Source organism: Antedon mediterranea, chromosome 2, assembly GCF_964355755.1.
Source record: "Antedon mediterranea chromosome 2, ecAntMedi1.1, whole genome shotgun sequence".
In the NCBI taxonomy this organism is placed as follows: domain Eukaryota; kingdom Metazoa; phylum Echinodermata; class Crinoidea; order Comatulida; family Antedonidae; genus Antedon; species Antedon mediterranea.
Window position 1 is genome coordinate 550,939 of NC_092671.1, and position 21,789 is coordinate 572,727.

General features: G+C 32.2%; 1 protein-coding gene across 1 annotated transcript in view; it reads right to left on the reverse strand.

Moving 5' to 3' along the window:
• Positions 1 to 104: 104 nt before the first annotated feature.
• Positions 105 to 21,789, reverse strand: part of LOC140039972 (prolow-density lipoprotein receptor-related protein 1-like) — a 28,024-nt gene continuing 6,339 nt past the window's right edge. The window contains exons 3-36 of the mRNA XM_072085566.1: positions 21,610 to 21,729; positions 21,167 to 21,283; positions 20,423 to 20,530; positions 19,927 to 20,046; positions 19,372 to 19,500; positions 18,427 to 18,685; positions 17,993 to 18,121; positions 17,316 to 17,486; positions 16,474 to 16,697; positions 15,870 to 16,130; positions 15,480 to 15,596; positions 14,855 to 14,977; positions 14,160 to 14,282; positions 13,459 to 13,587; positions 12,948 to 13,067; positions 12,153 to 12,269; positions 11,589 to 11,708; positions 11,311 to 11,427; positions 10,687 to 10,803; positions 10,198 to 10,323; positions 9,615 to 9,755; positions 9,314 to 9,439; positions 9,081 to 9,209; positions 8,617 to 8,752; positions 8,313 to 8,486; positions 5,975 to 6,195; positions 5,599 to 5,787; positions 5,189 to 5,320; positions 4,826 to 4,945; positions 4,530 to 4,578; positions 4,245 to 4,315; positions 3,774 to 3,864; positions 2,343 to 2,409; positions 105 to 2,183 (exon numbers count right to left, since the gene is read on the reverse strand). Of these exons, the coding sequence (XP_071941667.1) occupies positions 1,992 to 2,183; positions 2,343 to 2,409; positions 3,774 to 3,864; positions 4,245 to 4,315; positions 4,530 to 4,578; positions 4,826 to 4,945; positions 5,189 to 5,320; positions 5,599 to 5,787; positions 5,975 to 6,195; positions 8,313 to 8,486; positions 8,617 to 8,752; positions 9,081 to 9,209; positions 9,314 to 9,439; positions 9,615 to 9,755; positions 10,198 to 10,323; positions 10,687 to 10,803; positions 11,311 to 11,427; positions 11,589 to 11,708; positions 12,153 to 12,269; positions 12,948 to 13,067; positions 13,459 to 13,587; positions 14,160 to 14,282; positions 14,855 to 14,977; positions 15,480 to 15,596; positions 15,870 to 16,130; positions 16,474 to 16,697; positions 17,316 to 17,486; positions 17,993 to 18,121; positions 18,427 to 18,685; positions 19,372 to 19,500; positions 19,927 to 20,046; positions 20,423 to 20,530; positions 21,167 to 21,283; positions 21,610 to 21,729 (4,685 nt within the window). The 3' untranslated portion in view covers positions 105 to 1,991. The remainder of the gene's footprint in view (positions 2,184 to 2,342; positions 2,410 to 3,773; positions 3,865 to 4,244; positions 4,316 to 4,529; positions 4,579 to 4,825; positions 4,946 to 5,188; positions 5,321 to 5,598; positions 5,788 to 5,974; positions 6,196 to 8,312; positions 8,487 to 8,616; positions 8,753 to 9,080; positions 9,210 to 9,313; positions 9,440 to 9,614; positions 9,756 to 10,197; positions 10,324 to 10,686; positions 10,804 to 11,310; positions 11,428 to 11,588; positions 11,709 to 12,152; positions 12,270 to 12,947; positions 13,068 to 13,458; positions 13,588 to 14,159; positions 14,283 to 14,854; positions 14,978 to 15,479; positions 15,597 to 15,869; positions 16,131 to 16,473; positions 16,698 to 17,315; positions 17,487 to 17,992; positions 18,122 to 18,426; positions 18,686 to 19,371; positions 19,501 to 19,926; positions 20,047 to 20,422; positions 20,531 to 21,166; positions 21,284 to 21,609; positions 21,730 to 21,789) is intronic.

Sequence of the window (21,789 nt, forward strand, 5' to 3'; positions counted from 1 at the left end):
TTTAAAAGGTATTTCATACATTTTAAAATAAAATAAATAATTCATGTAAAGGCAACAACATTAAAAACTATCTATAAAATACACAAAACATAATTAGATATATCTATTATGAATTAATATCATTTTATTATATACAATGTTTTGTTTTTATATCTATTTCTGTTCGTTTGAATTAAACAATTTACCTACATAAAAGTGTTGGCGTCCAATAAAATATGAAACGCTGAAAGAGCATGGTGGATGAGGTATGGTGTACAGAAAGCGCCAACAGCAGCAATTATGACTTTTATACCATTATTAACAAACTGTATATTATTAATTTAAACAGACACAAGATAAGGCAAAAAAAATCAAAAGTACTAACAATACAAAACAAATATTTAATATAAAATCATCAGATATCATAAAAGTTACAAAAGTAGTCTGCTCTTTGTGTCTATACAAATTTAGTAGGAAGAAACTAGAAAGGTAACTGCATATTTGGAATGTTAATATTTATTAAATGATGTTGTGTACATTCTTGCGATTTAAGGCACTATAGTTACATAAAATTACACAATTTACATGAAATTATAATGTAATTTCACACTTGAATAACAGTCTGCAAAAGTGGCAGAAAAGTTATCATTACTATATTTTTGATATAGAAATACTTTGTACACAACATTATTTAATTTACCATTTTTACTATATTTTTGAATATATATAAATATATTTGTACACAACATTATTTAATTTATTATAATATTTTCAAATATTTTTTTTCACATTTTTAACACTACTGACCGTGTGTATATAATATAATTTTCTTAATAGCGTATACAAACTAAATTTGTCATTTGTTCACAACTCCCCATTTCCAGTTCATCATCTTTTTAAAACAAATGCATATAAAATCTATATTTATTTGATAAATGATAGATTTTTGCATTGTAAATTGTTTTAAACATCGTTTAAATCACTTAATATTAAGAGACCAGCTCTAAAAAATATACTATAAATCACATTATATCCTCTACATAAAAAATATGGATTTTAAATCTAAACATATTCCTTTATCATTATATCAAACAAGGTCTCTTTAAATTTTAAAATCATATATCTAAAAAAAAGAAATGAAGGGCACCAAAAAGGAAATATAAAATATAATTGTATTAAAAAGCAGACGACTTGATCACTCCATGATTTGACACTTAAAACGTGGAATCATTTCAATGTGTAATGTGTACATTATGTCTAATAAATTAGTACTGTATGACACATTACATTTAAACAAGTTTGATGATTCAATACTTATACCAATAATGTTTACAAAATGATTATCATCATCTAATGTTCAATTCTTAATATGTTTTTGTTTTCAAAACTTTACAGCAACTCTTTCAAAACCCAACTGCTTAAAACTGAAAGTCTTCGAGAAAAAACTTTAGGTTTAAAATGTTTCATACATGTGACAATCAGACATTGTGTGCAAGACCAAGTTCACTGTAGTATATATAGACTGAACCAATATCAAAACATGCCTACATTTATATTATAAGCCAATATATGATTTTTTTTATGTTAAGCATACTCAATAAAGTTTTTTTTTTATTAATAACATTTTTGTTTTCTGTCAAGCTACATTTTGAAATAGCTTCTTTCATTTAGCCTTTCCCTCTTAAATGTTATGTAATTAATTCAATTTATTGGTTATTGTATTATTATTTATTTAAGAGCACTTTATAAATGCTCAGTATTATTATATATTATTATTATTATTATCCATATTCTTATTTTATTTTACAGTTTAATTGAATTGTATAATCTGTATATCAACCACAAATATGTTTATTAACATTTGGTTGATCGTGTACTTTTCATCTAATTTAAATGTTTCTTGTAATTATCATTCTCTTTACTTATATTATTTGTAAAAAAGTAAAAAAATTGATATTTCAAAATTTGAATTCAGTAAAACAAATTAGATTATGGTATGACAGATTACAGCTTTAATTCTCTGTGTAGGCTGGAGGAGGATCCATGGGCTGGTTACCAAGGGCAACATGTATAAGATCCGGTGGTAAGCCAGCATACTTCTCATCCAGTTGATCAATTGGCACCTTCTCATCTATACCACCTCCAATTGCTCCAATCGTTGAATAGCCTGGATTCTCCACACCAACATCACCCTCAATACCAGACTAAAAAGATAAACAAATTCTGATTAAAATAACTGTAACATCTTCATTTAAACAGATTTAAAGATATAAATAGATTCTCTACAACATTGTACCAATGACTTCTAGCAAATCAATATGATAGAACAAGTAAAATAAAATAACTGAAGTTTTAAAACTAACCACAGAATTAATATTTGCAACATTTGGTCCTGTTCTGTAGGATACTGCACCAGTAGATTCTCTTTTCCTATAAATAAATGAATATATACATTTTAAAATCCAAAGGCAAATTACTGAAAAAATGACAATGCTGTGGGTATCAGTGGCTGGATCTCAATGGAGATACAAAAAAAAAAAAAATAAAGAGCTAAATCAAAACAATAGAGTAAAACAGCCAGAAAAAATTTTCATTTGCATTTTAAATATATTAAATTTATTTTTAAGGTAAAAAATTACACACCACAGTCAGAGTGGGAGAACAACTATCACTACTAAAAATAATACTACCTTATTAAAACAAAATGTACTAACCTCCTTTTTAGTCTGAGTAAGACAAATAATACTATACCACAGTCAGAGTGGGAGAACAACTATCATTACTAAAAATAATACTACCTTATTAAAACAAAATGTACTAACCTCCTTTTTAGTCTGAGTAAGACAAATAATACAATACCACAGTCAGAGTGGGAGAACAACTATCATTACTAAAAATAATACTACCTTATTAAAACAAAATGTACTAACCTCCTTTTTAGTCTGAGTAAGACAAATAATACAATACCACAGTCAGAGTGGGAGAACAACTATCACTACTAAAAATAATACTACCTTATTAAAACAAAATGTACTAACCTCCTTTTTAGTCTGAGTAAGACAAATAATACAATACCACAGTCAGAGTGGGAGAACAACTATCACTACTAAAAATAATACTACCTTATTAAAACAAAATGTACTAACCTCCTTTTTAGTCTGAGTAAGACAAATAATACAATACCACAGTCAGAGTGGGAGAACAACTATCACTACTAAAAATAATACTACCTTATTAAAACAAAATGTACTAACCTCCTTTTTAGTCTGAGTAAGACAAATAATACTATACCACAGTCAGAGTGGGAGAACAACTATCATTACTAAAAATAATACTACCTTATTAAAACAAAATGTACTAACCTCCTTTTTAGTCTGAGTAAGACAAATAATACAATACCACAGTCAGAGTGGGAGAACAACTATCACTACTAAAAATAATACTACCTTATTAAAACAAAATGTACTAACCTCCTTTTTAGTCTGAGTAAGACAAATAATACAATACCACAGTCAGAGTGGGAGAACAACTATCATTACTAAAAATAATACTACCTTATTAAAACAAAATGTACTAACCTCCTTTTTAGTCTGAGTAAGACAAATAATACAATACCACAGTCAGAGTGGGAGAACAACTATCACTACTAAAAATAATACTACCTTATTAAAACAAAATGTACTAACCTCCTTTTTAGTCTGAGTAAGACAAATAATACAATACCACAGTCAGATTGGGAGAACAACTATCATTACTAAAAATAATACTACCTTATTAAAACAAAATGTACTAACCTCCTTTTTAGTCTGAGTAAGACAAATAATACTATACAGACAATAATGATGACTGACAACGCTAAAAGACCAGCCATAATCGGTACAAGATCTGGAAAAACAAACAAATGTGTAAAGATATGAATGTACAGAGATGTTGATGTTTGTGGAATTCTATTGAATGTGTGTATTAGTATACATGGTTCAATGAAGTGTCTTAAGTCTGTCTACACTATCAAACATTATGTGAAAAAACAATGTGATGTGCCCACATATGGACTCGATGATGTCATATTACTACCATATTTGGGTACATCACAAACAGTTTGATAGTGTAGACAGATCTTAAGACTTTGCAAAAGTTGATTACCCTTCTAGTGCTTTTTCAATTCAATTTATTGTCCCAATATAAAGTTCCCGTATTTTTCTGCTCACATAAATAAGTATAATTTTTTTTCAAAATCATGATTTGTAATTTTTCGCTGAACTTACTAGAAACTTCATCATCCTCACCACCTGTTGATTGGGCAGAACAAAAACTCTTTTCAGATCCATCTGAACACCTAGAAAAGAGATTTATATTTATTTATTTCTATTTATTCAAATCCGATACCAAATAAGTGTGTATCATAGAAGTGAAGGGGTGCATTAATCATTACAAGTAGACTTCTCCAATAAATATATAAATGAAAACTTGTTTGAATTGTGAATTCACTAATATTCACCCAATACCGTACTTAGTGAAATTCCATGGTAAACATTAATAGTTTAACTTACTTGCAGAAACCGTTTTCGGTACAAACACCATCACCACAATCACATGATGCTAAACATTATAAAATACATATGTATAAGTTTAATGTTTAATACATGATAATAATGCTAATAATAACTGTAGCTTGGTGCCAGCTTTTTAATCACATCACGCTGGGTTCAGTCTTTTAACCAAATGGCTGTTTTTTTTCATGAAAAAAAAAACAGCCATTTGATCAGAAGATATCCTAATCAATTTGGACATTGACAGTCACAAGAAATACAAAATACTAAGCTATTTGTATCAAATATAAACTGACCCTTTTTATGTTCACAATTGGTACCATCAAAGTCGTTGGTGCAGAAGCAAGTATATCCAGACACACTTACTGTACACGTTCCACCATTCAAACAAGGTCGGCCATTGCATTCATAATATCCTACACAAATCACAAATACAAATTGATTAAATTTACATCTCCCACTACACATAAATATTACAAATTACGAACAGTGATATGCCACCACAGTGTTATTGCACAAAATAGTCAAATATAACTTTTACTAGTTTGTGTTTTCCTGAAAATAATAATAATAGAGAGTTGTTTTGCATTCTTAACTCACACCCTTCAGATGAGAACTTAAGCAGTCTGTAAGTGTTCATTGCAAAAAAATAACATTACCCTTCTGACATGTTTTTTCATCAATAAATCCATAGCCATCTGGGCAAGCACATTGGTAGTCGAGGTCATCGCTCCCTTTAGGAATGATGAGGCAAAGATGGCTGCAGGGATGGTTGTCACATGGATTGGAAACTGAAAATACAGGATATAAGGTTTGTTAGATGTTGAATAGAACAATTCCAAATGTATCATATCATGGAATATGTGCAAGCCAGTTATTGTGTGTCTACACTTGGCTTGTCATGTTGTAAAAAAACAACCACTATTAAATACATATATATATATTTGACAAAATTATTTGTAAAATATTCTTAAATTTTACTATATAAAATTAGGCAAAATGCAATGGAAAGGGAACTCAAAATATGCAAATAAGATTTGAAATGAAATCAATATACAACAGTACATACATGGAGGATATCTTTCACTGTGGAACATTTTCAGGGCTGCATGTCGACCAATATCAGAAACTAATGATTCCATTCCATTACTCTTTATCTTGTCTCCTACTAAAATGTTACCGTTATCTTTTGTAGAGCTTGTTGACCAATAAAAGTTACTTCCAAATACTTCTATTTGGTATGGATTCAATAATGACTCTGTGAAAAAACAAAAACAATGTAATGTTTGTATGTGAATTAGTGGTTCTAGGAGGTTACAATGTCCACACGACTAGAAGTTATAAAGAAGCTGGTATTTTTTACAATAAGAAGTTATACGTGTTATAATTCTAAAAACGTCGTCTCTTTCAAATTTATACCCAAATTTAGTTTTGAAAATAATCACCTCCGCCTTTGACAGCTCTGAGATTGCTACCATCAAAGTTCATTGAGAAAATCAAATTCTCCTTGCGGTCAGAAAAATATACGGTTTGATAGTTGGCAAAATCAATGGTCAGTCCAGTAGGCTCAATGAGATCCCTGGTTACAAGTTCTTCACGATGTTCTCCCGTCATCCAAGCTACTTCAATTTTTGGGAATTCTCCTTGATCAGTCCAATATATCAATCTACAAATATTATAATAACATTTTATGAGGGTGCTTGATGTATGAAAGAATTGGTAGTGTGGGTTACAAATCTGTGATTTACTGTACATGCCTACTCGGTGTAATGGTATATTGAAACCTGTGTGGGTTACAAATCTGTGATTTACTGTACATGCCTACTCGGTGTAATGGTATATTGAAACCTGTGTGGGTTACAAATCTGTGATTTACTGTACATGCCTACTCGGTGTAATGGTATATTGAAACCTGTGTGGGTTACAAATCTGTGATTTACTGTACATGCCTACTCGGTGTAATGGTATATTGAAACCTGTGTGGGTTACAAATCTGTGATTTACTGTACATGCCTACTCGGTGTAATGGTATATTGAAACCTGTGTGGGTTACAAATCTGTGATTTACTGTACATGCCTACTCGGTGTAATGGTATATTGAAACCTGTGTGGGTTACAAATCTGTGATTTACTGTACATGCCTATTCGGTGTAATGGTATATTGAAACCTGTGTGGGTTACAAATCTGTGATTTACTGTACATGCCTACTCGGTGTAATGGTATATTGAAACCTGTGTGGGTTACAAATCTGTGATTTACTGTACATGCCTACTCGGTGTAATGGTATATTGAAACCTGTGTGGGTTACAAATCTGTGATTTACTGTACATGCCTACTCGGTGTAATGGTATATTGAAACCTGTGTGGGTTACAAATCTGTGATTTACTGTACATGCCTACTCGGTGTAATGGTATATTGAAACCTGTGTGGGTTACAAATCTGTGATTTACTGTACATGCCTACTCGGTGTAATGGTATATTGAAACCTGTGTGGGTTACAAATCTGTGATTTACTGTACATGCCTATTCGGTGTAATGGTATATTGAAACCTGTGTGGGTTACAAATCTGTGATTTACTGTACATGCCTACTCGGTGTAATGGTATATTGAAACCTGTGTGGGTTACAAATCTGTGATTTACTGTACATGCCTACTCGGTGTAATGGTATATTGAAACCTGTGTGGGTTACAAATCTGTGATTTACTGTACATGCCTACTCGGTGTAATGGTATATTGAAACCTGTGTGGGTTACAAATCTGTGATTTACTGTACATGCCTACTCGGTGTAATGGTATATTGAAACCTGTGTGGGTTACAAATCTGTGATTTACTGTACATGCCTATTCGGTGTAATGGTATATTGAAACCTGTGTGGGTTACAAATCTGTGATTTACTGTACATGCCTACTCGGTGTAATGGTATATTGAAACCTGTGTGGGTTACAAATCTGTGATTTACTGTACATGCCTACTCGGTGTAATGGTATATTGAAACCTGTGTGGGTTACAAATCTGTGATTTACTGTACATGCCTACTCGGTGTAATGGTATATTGAAACCTGTGTGGGTTACAAATCTGTGATTTACTGTACATGCCTACTCGGTGTAATGGTATATTGAAACCTGTGTGGGTTACAAATCTGTGATTTACTGTACATGCCTACTCGGTGTAATGGTATATTGAAACCTGTGTGGGTTACAAATCTGTGATTTACTGTACATGCCTACTCGGTGTAATGGTATATTGAAACCTGTGTGGGTTACAAATCTGTGATTTACTGTACATGCCTACTGTGGTGTAATGGTATATTGAAACCTGTGTGGGTTACAAATCTGTGATTTACTGTACATGCCTACTGTGGTATAATGGTATATTGAAACCTGTGTGGGTTACAAATCTGTGATTTACTGTACATGCCTACTGTGGTGTAATGGTATATTGAAACCTGTGTGGGTTACAAATCTGTGATTTACTGTACATGCCTACTGTGGTGTAATGGTATATTGAAACCTGTGTGGGTTACAAATCTGTGATTTACTGTACATGCCTACTGTGGTGTAATGGTATATTGAAACCTGTGTGGGTTACAAATCTGTGATTTACTGTACATGCCTACTGTGGTATAATGGTATATTGAAACCTGCTCTAAAGTGAGATGTTACTTTAGGGTTCCATTTTGTTAAGAAACAATTATTTCATATGACATAAAGATATTTATTTATAATTAAAAAATTCTTGAAGTTGAAATAAGTAAATGAACTTGAGTGTTTATCTTACCCTTTTGCTGGATTCACCACAATAGAGAAAGGTTTATCAAGATCTTTGTCAATAAGAATTCTTGCATTTTGTCCATCACTATTAGCAACAGTGATACTTGGGTCGGAGGACAAAGCACGACGTCTACGTCCATCAAACAGATTTTGATCTCCCCAGTCAGTCCAGTAAATGTTTCTGAAGGAAATATTGAATTGCTTTTTCTATAAATATTTTGTGCACAAAATGTCATTTTTAAAAATAAATGTCACCCTTTGCACTAAATGTCATTGTTTGCATTAATGTCATTTTTTAATGTCATACTAACCCAGCGACCCAATCACATGTTATTCCTCTTGGTTGTTTTAAATCCCTCTGAATTTCTTGCAAAGCACCCTCATTTGAACCTCCTAATACAGCTCGTTTGATTTCAAATTCTTGTGAATCAATCCAATATACGTAATCTAAATTAACAATGAAAGATTTATTATAATTAATTGATTTGTTATAATTTATTTAATGCACTGGCTTATTTCCATTGAAATTACACCAATTATTATTTATATTATAAACTTGAAAAAAAAGTGATGTGCCCTTATATAGACATGATGATGTCATATGACTACCAAATTTGGGCATATCACTACCATATTTGGGAACATTACACTTTTTTTGTCAAACTAATTGGATAGTGTAGACAGAGCTTTATACTGGTTGGACAGCTTTGAAAGTTCATGCCCACCTCTTCCCAGTAAAATTAAATCCATGTGATATCAATGATTTTCAACCTACTGTTTTGAACATCCACATCCAAGTCTTCAATTCTCCCTTGTTCTTTTATAAATACATCAACATTTTTAGTTGAGAAATAGTAGCGTTTTATTGTAGGTCCATCAGAAAAGATAAGGTATTCATTTCCATCTGAAAAAAACCCAATAAGGTGAGGTAAATGCATATGTCAGTCAATGACGGCCTGATGTTCTGAGGACGGTTAACAAAACAGGTAACGCTAAAGCGAAACCTACCTTCTGTTTGGCAATCTCTTCCATCCCCAAAAATGTCAAAGTACCCTCGTGCACATTCACATGTGTAGTTACCTTTGGTGTTCACACATACCTGGGGACAAGGGTTGTCATTGCACTCATTGTAATCTAAGAAAAGAAATAATAGGCTTTGATAAAAATGTTATTGAGTATGGTTGTCAATCTTCAAATGCTTTCTTATGCTCTGCTTTATAGTAGAACCAAAAAAATAACAATTTTATAATCAAAGATAATCTTTTTTGCAATAAACCAATCAAAAGATGTGTTATAAATAATAACTAACCAGCACAGCTGAACTGATCAACCTGGCTGAGTGTATAGCCTTCTCCACATGAACAAGCAAAACCATACTCCAAGTCTGTGCAAACTCTCTCACACATTGCTGCACCAGTCACGCATTCATTTACATTTTCATCTTCTTTATCTACAAAAGAAAAGATAAATCTGTACATTATCAAACTAGTTTGACAAAAAAAAAGTGTGATGTGCCTAAATTTGGCAGTGATATGCCCAAATATGGTAGTGATATGACATCATCATGTCCATATATGTACACATCACATTTTGTTGTCACATAGTTTGATAGTGTAGACAGAGCTTAAAAGCTAGGCTAAAATTAAATCAAGAATATTTATTCTTCTGTATTATATTTCATTGTGAATTGTTATAGCATGACATAATATGACATGACATGACATAATATGACTTGACATGACATAATATCATAAAGTCCATCAGTTTTATTAACAAACCATAGCATTGTAATAGGTTCAGTCACCAGTTATAATACTGAAACTGATGTGTCCAAGATGTAGGTTTAATAGTGCAATGAATAATTTGTTTTTAAAATGAGATGATTCACTTACGGCAACCATGCTCATCAGAATTGTCGTTACAATCATCAAAGCCGTTGCAAAGTTTGGTGACAGGCACACAGATTGAGTTCTCACATTTGAATTCATCATATTTACACAATTCTGGCTGAGGTGTACCTAAACAATACAAATTAAACATTTAATAAAAATAAACGAGTTCTTATAATATAGCGCCGAATTCCAATGAATCTTGCTCATGGCGCTGTGGACTCAGATGTTACACTTTTCAATTACATATGTCTCCCCTAAGGGTCACGTCACGTCCTCTCTAAGGCGCTCTCTCATCTGTCCACGACACAGTGGTTGTGTGTTAACTAGTACACCGGGGTAATTCCCTACTCATCTTGAAAGATGTACTAGGTTCTTTAAAGTGCACACGAGCAATGTGTGTACACTGGACTTACTAGTAATAGTTCGCTGGTAAGAACAAGTTGTTTCTCTTTTTGCCTTATAAAATTAAATAAATAAAAGTTGACTTACAAGATTTGTCAGTTTCATCAGAACTGTCTGGACAGTCTTGATATCCGTTACACATTAAAAAACTGTGTATGCAGATAGTTGTTGAATTACACTGAAATTTATTTTCAGGACACGCACCTAAAAAAACATAATTGTAGCACATAATCTACAGCAACTTTCTATGACATTATAGCTTGTTGTAGTATGTATTTTTGTGTAGTATGAATTTAACAATAAAGTGATATACTGTATAATAACTCTCCCAAAACTGGACACTCTAGCCTGGTTTCAGAATGTATCTTAAATAGAAAGAATTGGGCCTTTGGAACTTCTGGTTTTGGTAGAGTTTTTGGGAAGTCTTGGTATAATATAAAATACCATATGTTAATGCAAGTTTATACCTATTTGGTAAAATGATTCAGATACGTTTAAATAAATAACAAACAATATTCTCAAACAGCTGGGACTTTGAGATTACACTCAAGTATCAAATGAGTTAAAATTCACCCTACGATATCTTTATGTACACTAGAGAGTGGTGAATCCAGGATTTTGAAATAGGGGAAGGGGGTGGGGGGTTAGCAGGGCCTAAAAGAGAAGTATAATAGAAACCAGAAATTTTATTGGATCTGATATAAAACTTACCACAATTTAGTTCATCACTACCATCTCCACAGTCATCCTGACCATCGCATTCATAGTCTTTTGGAACACAAACATTGTTCCTGCAGCTCAATTCATCCTCTTTACAGTTTCTGTCATCTATAAATAAAGTACTTGGTTAGGCCAACACGAAACTCATCGAGCAACTCAACACAACTGATCATGAAGTAACACAAAACAAAATGTGCAGCCAGGAAGGCAGTGTCGCACATGTTAAAAGTAGTGTTTTAGTTCCAATACAAATTTGAAAATAAACTTACTACAACCGTCAGTTTCATCATCCCAATGGTAACAGTCAGGGAACCCATCACATCGGTAATCCTCAGGAATACAATGACCTGAAGTACACTGGTATTCTCCTACATCACATCTAGGTTCATCTTAAGATATAAAAACAACTTGCTTTGTAAACTTTCTGTATACAGTCAACTCAAACAAGATTGATAATTCTGAATTTCTAATATAACTTAAGACTATTTAAATGCAAATAGATGTGTATAATATATATTATAGCAAGCATTAATTGGTATACTGTGCTGTTTAATTCTAGATATCATGTGCAAAAAAAAAGAAATGAGATTGAACAGGTGTCTACAATATGAAACTGCAAAAACATCTTTGAAAAATACCATATGTCTAAATGTATGTCTACACTATCAAACATTATGTTACAAAAAATGTGATGTACCCATATATAGACATGATGATGTCATATCACTACCATATTTGAGCATATCACTACCATATTTGGGCACATCACACTTTTGTTTTAGTGTAGACTGAGCTTAAGTCTTTATATAGAATTTAAAACTATATTTACTTACTGCATTTAAATTCATCTGATCCATCATTACAGTCAACAGTTATATCACAGATTTTATACCAAGGAATGCATTTCCCAGAAGTACATCGATGCTCACTCTCACTACAGGGTCTATATGCTGAAGAGATGATTTAAACATCAAAATATCAATAAGTATTTATTTATTTTCAGTCACATTCAACAGTGGGAAACCTGCCACTAATAGAAAGGATTAAAAATATTTAAAACTATATAACATATAATAACATATTATAAAAACTTTAAACAATTTAATGTATCTTATTACAAAAATATTGATCAAAAAGGGTCAATGGAATTATCTTTTTCAATACAATTATTAAAAAGTAAACTGATACGAGAAATAAATCCATTTTTTGTAGAATTGAAACGGCAAAAGGGAACAGATAAAAGATTACATTTATAATAAATGTACAGTACTTGTGCACCTTTTCAATAATAAACTAAATTTGCTAAAGAGGGTGTATTGCTCATTTTTTTTAACATGCTTAACTGCCTATCAATAAAAAAAAACAAAGAACTAATAGCATATAGTTCACAACTGTATTTTCTTTGTATTAAGGAGTGCATGAGAAAAACATGAGAAACACATACACTGTGTTAAGCTCTGTCTACACTATCAAACTTTATGTGAGAAAAAAATGTAATGTGCCCAATATGGACATGATGATGTCATATCACTACCATATTTAAGCATATCACTACAATATATGGGCACATCAGACTAATTTGATAGTGTAGTCAGAGCTTTAGGGGTTGTTGGCAGGTATTCACTTACTAGAACATGATGATTCATCGGAATAGTCTCCACAATCATTATCAAAATCACATCGCCATCGTAGCGGGATACATTTTTTATTATTACAGCGGAATTCACCTGGGCTGCATGTTCTATCTCCTAAACAACATAATCAAATATTACAATTATGTTTCATGTATATCAAATAAAATCACTTTATTTCGTCCTCAATTGGAAAATATTTTGAGTGTATTTCATAGTATAGTACATACAAATATTTAAAACATTTGGTTAAAAGATATTAAAATACTTATATTTTGTAATTTTAATAAATTCTAGCCAATCATAAGATTTGTATTCTGGAATTTAAATGCATGTTAGCCAACAATAGAGTTGTATTTGTTCATATTGTACTGTACATATACTAATAAATCTAAAGGTGCTTTGTTATTGTTGTACATTTTAGCTAACAAACAAAGAGTATCTGTTCATGTGAAAGTGTTAAGATTAATGTCAATCTCATTTATATTCTAATTAAGTTAACACTAACGGCAAAGACTATAGAATTCATCTGATCCCCCTGTGCGACACTGGTTCAATCCATCACACACGGCATACTCTGGTATGCAGCGATAGTTATTGAGGCATGAATACCAACCAGTGGGACATGTCACACTTTCTGTAAGAACAACAAATTAATGAATTTAATGCAACAACTATTTAATGTAAACCAAAACTCTCTTTTTTATACCACAATACATTCCATCATAAATAGGTTTAAACTATTATCACATTGCGAGCGTTGAGCGTGTTTTCACATCAAGCACAAATTTAATTATCCGTTGTTAAACAAGGTAGGTCATTTATGCCCACTGCTTTGACTAAAGAAAAAAATTGTACAATTTCAGAAAACAAATGGCTTCTTGATCCATCACTACAAAGTCGGAGCCCGAATCATGTACGGATTTGAATCGTAAGAATTTGGTGTGAACAATCATATGCTTTACCACTGAACCCATTTTCCACGATTTTTTTCTCAGGGTGCCGGACCGAATCAGGGGCGCGATGTGAAAGCAGCTTTATCCTGTATCGCTTTGGTAATGACACATGTTACTCCATAGCAAGAGGTTAAATACAGACGAGGCAAAGATGCTTTAAATATAATTTTTCAGGCAATGAGAGGGTCTCGTCTCCCTCATGCTTATTACGGCCCTGTGTTACTAAATAAGTGCTAATGAATGTTTAACATACGACACTCAGTTACAGGTTCATCACTGAAATCACCACAGTCATTATCAAGATCACAGCGCCAGTAGTCTGGGATACAGTAGCCATTGTCACACTGGAAGTAACCTTCAGAACACACATGGTCACCTACAAAAGAAATTGAAATCTTAAATAGTATTTTGAAAGTGTAATGTAAACTTATGATGGTTATCTACGTTACCCTTTGCAGATAACTGAAATAAGTACCAAACACCTATCGATCGATCAATCAATATTAATAAGATTGTATTTATTTATTTATTAGAACATTAGAAAAAGGTATACCGTTTAACAGAAGTTAGCAATAGTAAAATTCTAACTTTTTTAATTAATGTAATATAGTTAAATTGATCATTTTGCTTTCTCTAACACCCCACACAAGTACACAGCTATAGTACAGTAGTGTCTTAGCCACTGTAATGTGTGGCAGTAAAGCTCAAAGACATATTGGCCAGGCCTAGAAAATGGTAATATTCAACAATTTAGAGTAGGGAGAACAAATTATGTTATCACTTTCTGCTGTTGAAAACAATGCTTCTCTATTATCAAATCAAAACATCTGGGGTTGTACTTAGTACACAACTCATGTCTAACCCTAAACGAAAAGTTCAGCGTCTTGTCTACGACACTATAGAGAACACTGAGTGGTGTGAAATAATAATACAAATGATAACTCTTACTACATGTGACAGCATGCTCATCTGAGCCATCAGCACAGTGCTCTCGTTGCTGGCATACTAGGTCCACGTCAATGCATTGACCACTGTCACAGCGGAACTCCCAGGGATTACATTCAGCCGTTGCTGTCAAAATGAAGAATACATAATTAGCATTAGGCAAACTTGGTTCATGACAATACATTGACAATTGCAGGAAAATGGATTAAATTCAGTCGATGCAATGAAATGAAGAATACATAATTAGTTTTTTAGAAAAAAAAAACGTTTTCATTGATTAACTATATATAAGTAGCATTTGTTGGCAAACATGTCAATATATTGATCATTATTGTAGCAAAATTAATATGAATTAAATTCAGTCGATGCAATGAAATGAAGAAGGTAATTAGTACTTTAGAAAATATCCATATTTTCATTGATTTTTCCTGATTTATATTGTATAAATCATACATTTTAGTAAAGAAAGTGAATTAGCTTAATATCTAAATTATCATGTTGTACCACAATGACAAGACACCTAAATAAGACAAATTTTAAAATGGTTTAAAGATAGCAGAATAGTTTCAATTTACTGTAAAATAATACTCATCAAAAATTGTAATATAATGTGTAAAGATATACTTACAACAATGGCTTTCATCTGAGAAATCTCCACAATCATCGTCACCATCACATACAAATTGAATTAAAGTACATGCAAGATTATCACACTGGTATTGACCTGATGTGCACACCCTCTCGGCTATAATAACAAATGAATAATAGTCAAATTAAAAGGTTATTTATGATGATTGCTAAAGTTGGGAGAAGGAATGACAGTTCTATTATTCAAAACAATAACATACAATATATAATATATAGATAAAAAATGCTAGGGGCAGCTTAAGCAAAATACATTACTGTAACTGTAAAGAGCCAGCTATACCCCTTGTATATTAATTCTACTCTAAAAGCCCTCTATAGAAAACAATACAAAAATAGATTAAAACACCACAGATTCAAAACGACAACTTACGACATGCATCATATTCATCTGATCCATCATGGCAATCCACTTCTCCGTCACATTTCCAATAATATGGAATACATCTATCATCATTCGCACATTTGAACTGCTGGTTAGTACACTGCGCTTCACATGTTTTCAAATCAGTTTTTAAAATAAAGTTATTTGGACATGCACATTTGGCTGTTGGAAATCCAAGGCTGTAAGATTCTCCTAGTAGACACAAATGACTACATCCTGCGTTGTTTACACCACAGGGGTTAGAAATACCTACCAAAAAAAAAATCAATCAAAACACCATTTAAAAAAAGTTTCATTATATTTAAAGAAAAAAAAAACAGAAAAAAATGAACTCAAGCGAAGTTAAATTTTCTCTGCTCATCTTAAGCTCTCTCTACACTATGATGTGCCCATATATGGACATGATGATGTCATAGCAATACCATATTTAAGCATATCACTACCATACCTGTATATGGGCACATCACATTTTTGTTTGATAAGTGTAGTCAGAGCTTTAACAATCCAATAAATATATTACGTTTACAGCAGATTTTAACAGTTCTGTAGATTTAACAGCTTTACTATGTATAAAAGGAAAAAAAATAATTACTTGAATCTTGACGTAGAGGGTGCACTACATGTATGTCAAAAGGTCGGTGAAGTGTGGTCTGCATGACCTCAGCACCTTCACCTGTCCATTTATTTGCCCTGTTGATAGTCTTCACGTTCCAGTCTGTCCAGTAGACATAATCTTCAAAGACAGTGACAGCAAATGGATGGCCTACTCCCTCATCAAGAAGAAGAGTAACACCAGATCCATCTAAATTAGAATACCTAAAGACAAATTTATAATGTACCTTGTAAAAGCAATAACATATAATATAACGTATACAGAATAATACTGGGCAGTACAAGAAAAGTACATTACTTTAATGAGCCTACACCTTGTAATAAATAATATACATATAAAAATAATTAATTTATTATTTATTCAACTTTGCTACCATGGTAGCTCTGAATACAGAATACAGTATATCTCTATTATGGGCACGTCATGTTTGTATACAAAATTCTTTATTGTCCTAAAAAATGAAAATGCTATTGCCGATTACTGACAACAAATAAGCTTAATTTATCTGTACTTTAAATTTCCAATATTTAAAATTTATGTTATAATTAGTTATGTAAGGCTTTTGTTGCTGTAATGTATTTCTTATGGATTTTTTATTTTTTTAAATAAAGTGTACCTGAATATAACTACAAAGACCCTCATTTCAATTTTAAGCTATGTCTACATCCATCAAATTGTACGTGACAAAATATGATGTACCCATATATGGACATGATGATGTCATATCACTACCATATTTGGGCATATCACTACTATATTTGGGCACATCACACTATATTTGTTAAACTAGTTTGATAATGTAGACAGAGCTTTATACTTACACAATATGATCAAGATGTGCGTCTGCCCAATAGAGTTTATCAGTTTCAAAACAGATAGTAAGTCCATTAGGCCAACCAACAAGATCATCATGAAATTCAGTGGCACCTGTACCATCCATACTGGATCTACCAATGTATGGTCTTAACCCCCAGTCAGACCAGTATAAGTAGCTGCAAAGTAAACAAATATAAATATATTATCAACTGTATTATACTTCTTTATTTCTTTCATTAGGCACGTTCATATAACATTTTTTTGGAAACATACTCCCATAATGCAGCTAGTAATCAGAGCAAAGTTGTGTCTTGATGTAACCGGATTCACATTTATACACCTGGGTGGAGAGAGGCAAATGTAATGCAGCTAGTAATCAGAGAAAAGTTGTGTCTTGATGTAACCGGGTACCCATTTATACACCTGGGTGGAGAGAGGCAAATGTAAGTATAGTATCTTGCCTAAGGATACAAGCAATGCGACGAGAGTTGGATTCGAACCTCGATCTCACAATCAGTATTCGAACGTCCAACACACTGCGCCACACGCCCTTACTCAGTAAAATGACTGTCTTGATCATGATCAGTGCAAATTTGTTTAAATATGAATATTAATTTATATATATATCAGGATAGTTGTATTATATTGACTGTGTGTTAGTGTCTTTTTCAAATTTACTCACCCGTTTCGTGGATCTACAGTAATACCTCTGGGATCAAATAGATTATCTCTTATAATTGTCTTTCTGGACGTGCCATCCAAATTTGCAACATCTATTGTATCCAAGCCTCGGTCTGTCCAATATATTTTCCTATTTAAAAAAACAAAATATTTGTCAATGGATAAAATGTTTGTTTTCTTTTTAACAAATACAAAGAGAGTCTAAAAGGTAAAGATAAATTCATTTATAGAATAGTATTTTTTTTTTTCATCAAATGATTTGTTAGTTTAAATTTTTTCAGAAGCCAATAGATCAAATAATTTATGTTTTGAAGAATAAGAATCTAGTTTATGACAACATTCTATGCACATATAGCTATATATCTGTATTGTAGTATCCTTCATAATCTATTAATAATTACGCCGCACAAAACCAAATCTTTAAATGTAATGTACCTGCCAATCCAATCAATAGCTATGCCTTCTCCTTCTTCTATATCATTTGCAACGATAGTTGTCTTAGCTGAGCCATCTAACTTTGATCGTACAATTTGTTTAGCTAGGTAGTCTATGCTATACATCTCTTCCCGCTCCAAATCAAAGTCAGTTGCTGCCACAAGATAAAACCCATCAGACAAAAGTTGATAATCATCTCCAGTGAGACCAATGCGTCGAATGTAATGATTATTACTGAATAGTAAGTAAGGATCAATGTCTAAATTATGAAAGAAAATAAATTCAATTAAAGTTAATATTTATTTCTATACATAAAGATATTAGATTAAACACTGTAGAGTATTAAATGTTTTGCCCTACTGTGATGTAATTGTACTGTACAATATATATTGAAAACTTGAATTTGCTTTGGGACTTAATACTATAGTAATACTGTAGTTGAATTATCATCATGAAAATAATAACGTACTAAAAACAATACAATGTACATTAAATTCTTCAAAATCAAAACACTCTGCAACATATTGTCTGTTGGAGTGGAAGGCAAGGATTGGCAAGAGTGACGATTGCTGCCAGTGCTCTCTGTTTTCTTTAATTTATTGGTTAAAATATTTGAAAAGGTTCTTAAAGATGCTAGTCACCCGTTCTAAAAATATTTTACCATCCAACCAAGTGGTAGTTTCCGGGCTTCTGCAGCTTGTACCAATCCTCTCTCCTGCTCTCCTCATCAAATATTTTAACGTAACCACCCTTTTTGTGTTTCACTATCTGTACCTTTATACTTTGTATATTGTTAATTTGAGATTAAAATTTCACAAAAATGTCTTATTTTTGTGAAACTATAAATGTCGTATTTCAAGTGGTAGCATGTTAAATCACATTTGGTTTGAAAGCTTTAGGGCACAATGTTGTGGAAAACCATGCATTATAGTATGAGTTTCTTACCATCACTATGTATACAGCTACCAGCTGCATTTTGTGTATAGCCACTATTGCAATAACATATATATGATCCATCAGTATTAGTACATCTTTGACTACACACCCACGGCTGCTCTGTGCATTCATTAATATCTAAAGAATAAACATATTCCGTTATAATACATTTCCTTATATACTGTTATGTTACTTTGAACAGAACATGTTAAAAATAAAAAATATTGGTTTTTAATCTGTCAGCTTTTGTTTTTCATTAACAAATGAATTATTCACTTTTAAATTGTTTTTTTTTTTAAATTTTCTAAATGTATTTCCAATGTTTTCATATGAAAAATAAAAATTATCAGTATCATTATGAAGCCTTAGTGCCTCACCCTTTGGATGAAATGTTAAGCAGTTTGTCTTATCATGGAGATGCCTCTATGGTAGGTATCATGTGTATATAATGTAAATGAGACTGGGTATACTAAAGATAGAAGCTTGGGAACACATAAACACTTGTTAAGTGGAAATGTTGTTTAATCCCTTGTGTCAGACCTCAAATCCACATCTAGTTCTTACCTTCACATGTAACTGAATCTTCTTTCAACTTCTGGCCACTTAAACAGCCACATTTAAAAGAATTTGGTGTGTCGATGCATAGTTCTGTACAACTATTTTGTGTTAAACATTCATTTGTCCCTGTATATCAAAAAAAAGCAATAGAAAATTAATTTCATATCATTTATTTACATACTCTTGAATACTGAAGGAAATGTCCAGAAATATGATCTCCTGTGTTGAAGATAGGACATCAAATTAAGCTCAGCCCTTCATTTCACCGTTAGGCCCTGCCCCTCCCTATTTCAAAATCCTAGATCCGCCACTGGGGTTTATAAAGTTGTCCATCATTGATTAATGCTTGATTGACTCATTCATTCAAAACTAAAAAGTTTCTTTCAAAATGAGTATTGTTGAAATGAAGCGTAACATGTCTGTAACCTAGACATTGTGCTGTATGTTCTTGCAGGTTCCTTTTTCTGTTTATTTGTTTATTGTTAGATGTATCTAAACTCACCACAATTGGATTCATCTGTTTTATCCGCACAATGATTAAAACCATCACAGAGTTGTTGCTCACCTACACACGTCCCATCACCACACACATAATCATTTGGATCACATCCTAAAAGTTTTATGATAAATTAGGCTAATAGTAGACAGACATACTTTATTATTATCACATAATAAATATAAAATGTGAGACTCGGCTTGACTCCCATTTTAATCTTATTAAAAACATAATACAGAAAAAAAAAAACACTTAAAGACAAGAAAGAGTTCATTGAGCTTTTGTCCAATTCTTGATTGTACACACATTATTTTTTAATTTACAAATGCATTAAAACATCATAGGTCATAGGTCAAATCTCAGCTGCTGCCAAGGGCCTGATAGAAGTAATAGTAATCCCTTGGTATATTATTTAGTGTCATCAATGTACAATACTCTAGTTGATGTCATTAAATGACATTATACAACTAGTGTATAATCAGTAGAGACATAGTGATAATGATTATTGCTGATTAATGTTATAATCAAAATGTATGCTATGCTAATGTTATCCACAGGAGGTTGTTGTAAATTTACATATTCTCACTATTACAGTCATGTCATGATTTAGAATTATAGAAATGTGCGCTAACTATACAGAATAAGTGCTAATGTTAAGCCACATTATAGTTAATCGCAAAGGCTATGTCAAAAGTATTTAGAATAGGAACATTATATTTTAAAACATAAAGTGTTGTCATGTACACTTACCACAGTCAGCTTCATCAGAATTATCTCTACAATCATCTTTACCATCACAGGTTAAACTAGTTTCTATACAGCGGCCATTACCACAGGTGAATTGTGAGGAATAACATATTGGATATCCTGAAAAATGAACATCCAATCAAGTCAAATATAACATTAGATTGTATAGTGTTGTTGTATACAAGAGATACAGATGTCATGTTAAACAGCCAGCACAATCCTATTAAAGAAAAGGAGAGGGGGAGGGGGGGGGGGAGTGTCTGGAAACAAGAGATACAGATGTCATGTTAACGTTAAAAACAGCCAGATAACAATCCTATTAAAGAAAAGGAGAGGGGGAGGGGGTGGGGGAGTGTCTGGAAACAAGAGATACTAGTTGCTTTTATGATAACAATACCTGTAAAACACATGAATAACCAAAGTAGACGTAACAAATAAAAGCTTACCACAAAAGTTTCCTTCATCAGACCCATCCCCGCAATCATTGTTATGGTCACATTTCCCTGACAACGGAATACACAGTCCATTACTGCAACTGAAGTCTGTTAATGGACACTGATAATTTGCTGTGAAAAGAAAAAGAAATATCATTTCATGTACAAAATCTCTTGTTTTTTTTTCTTTAA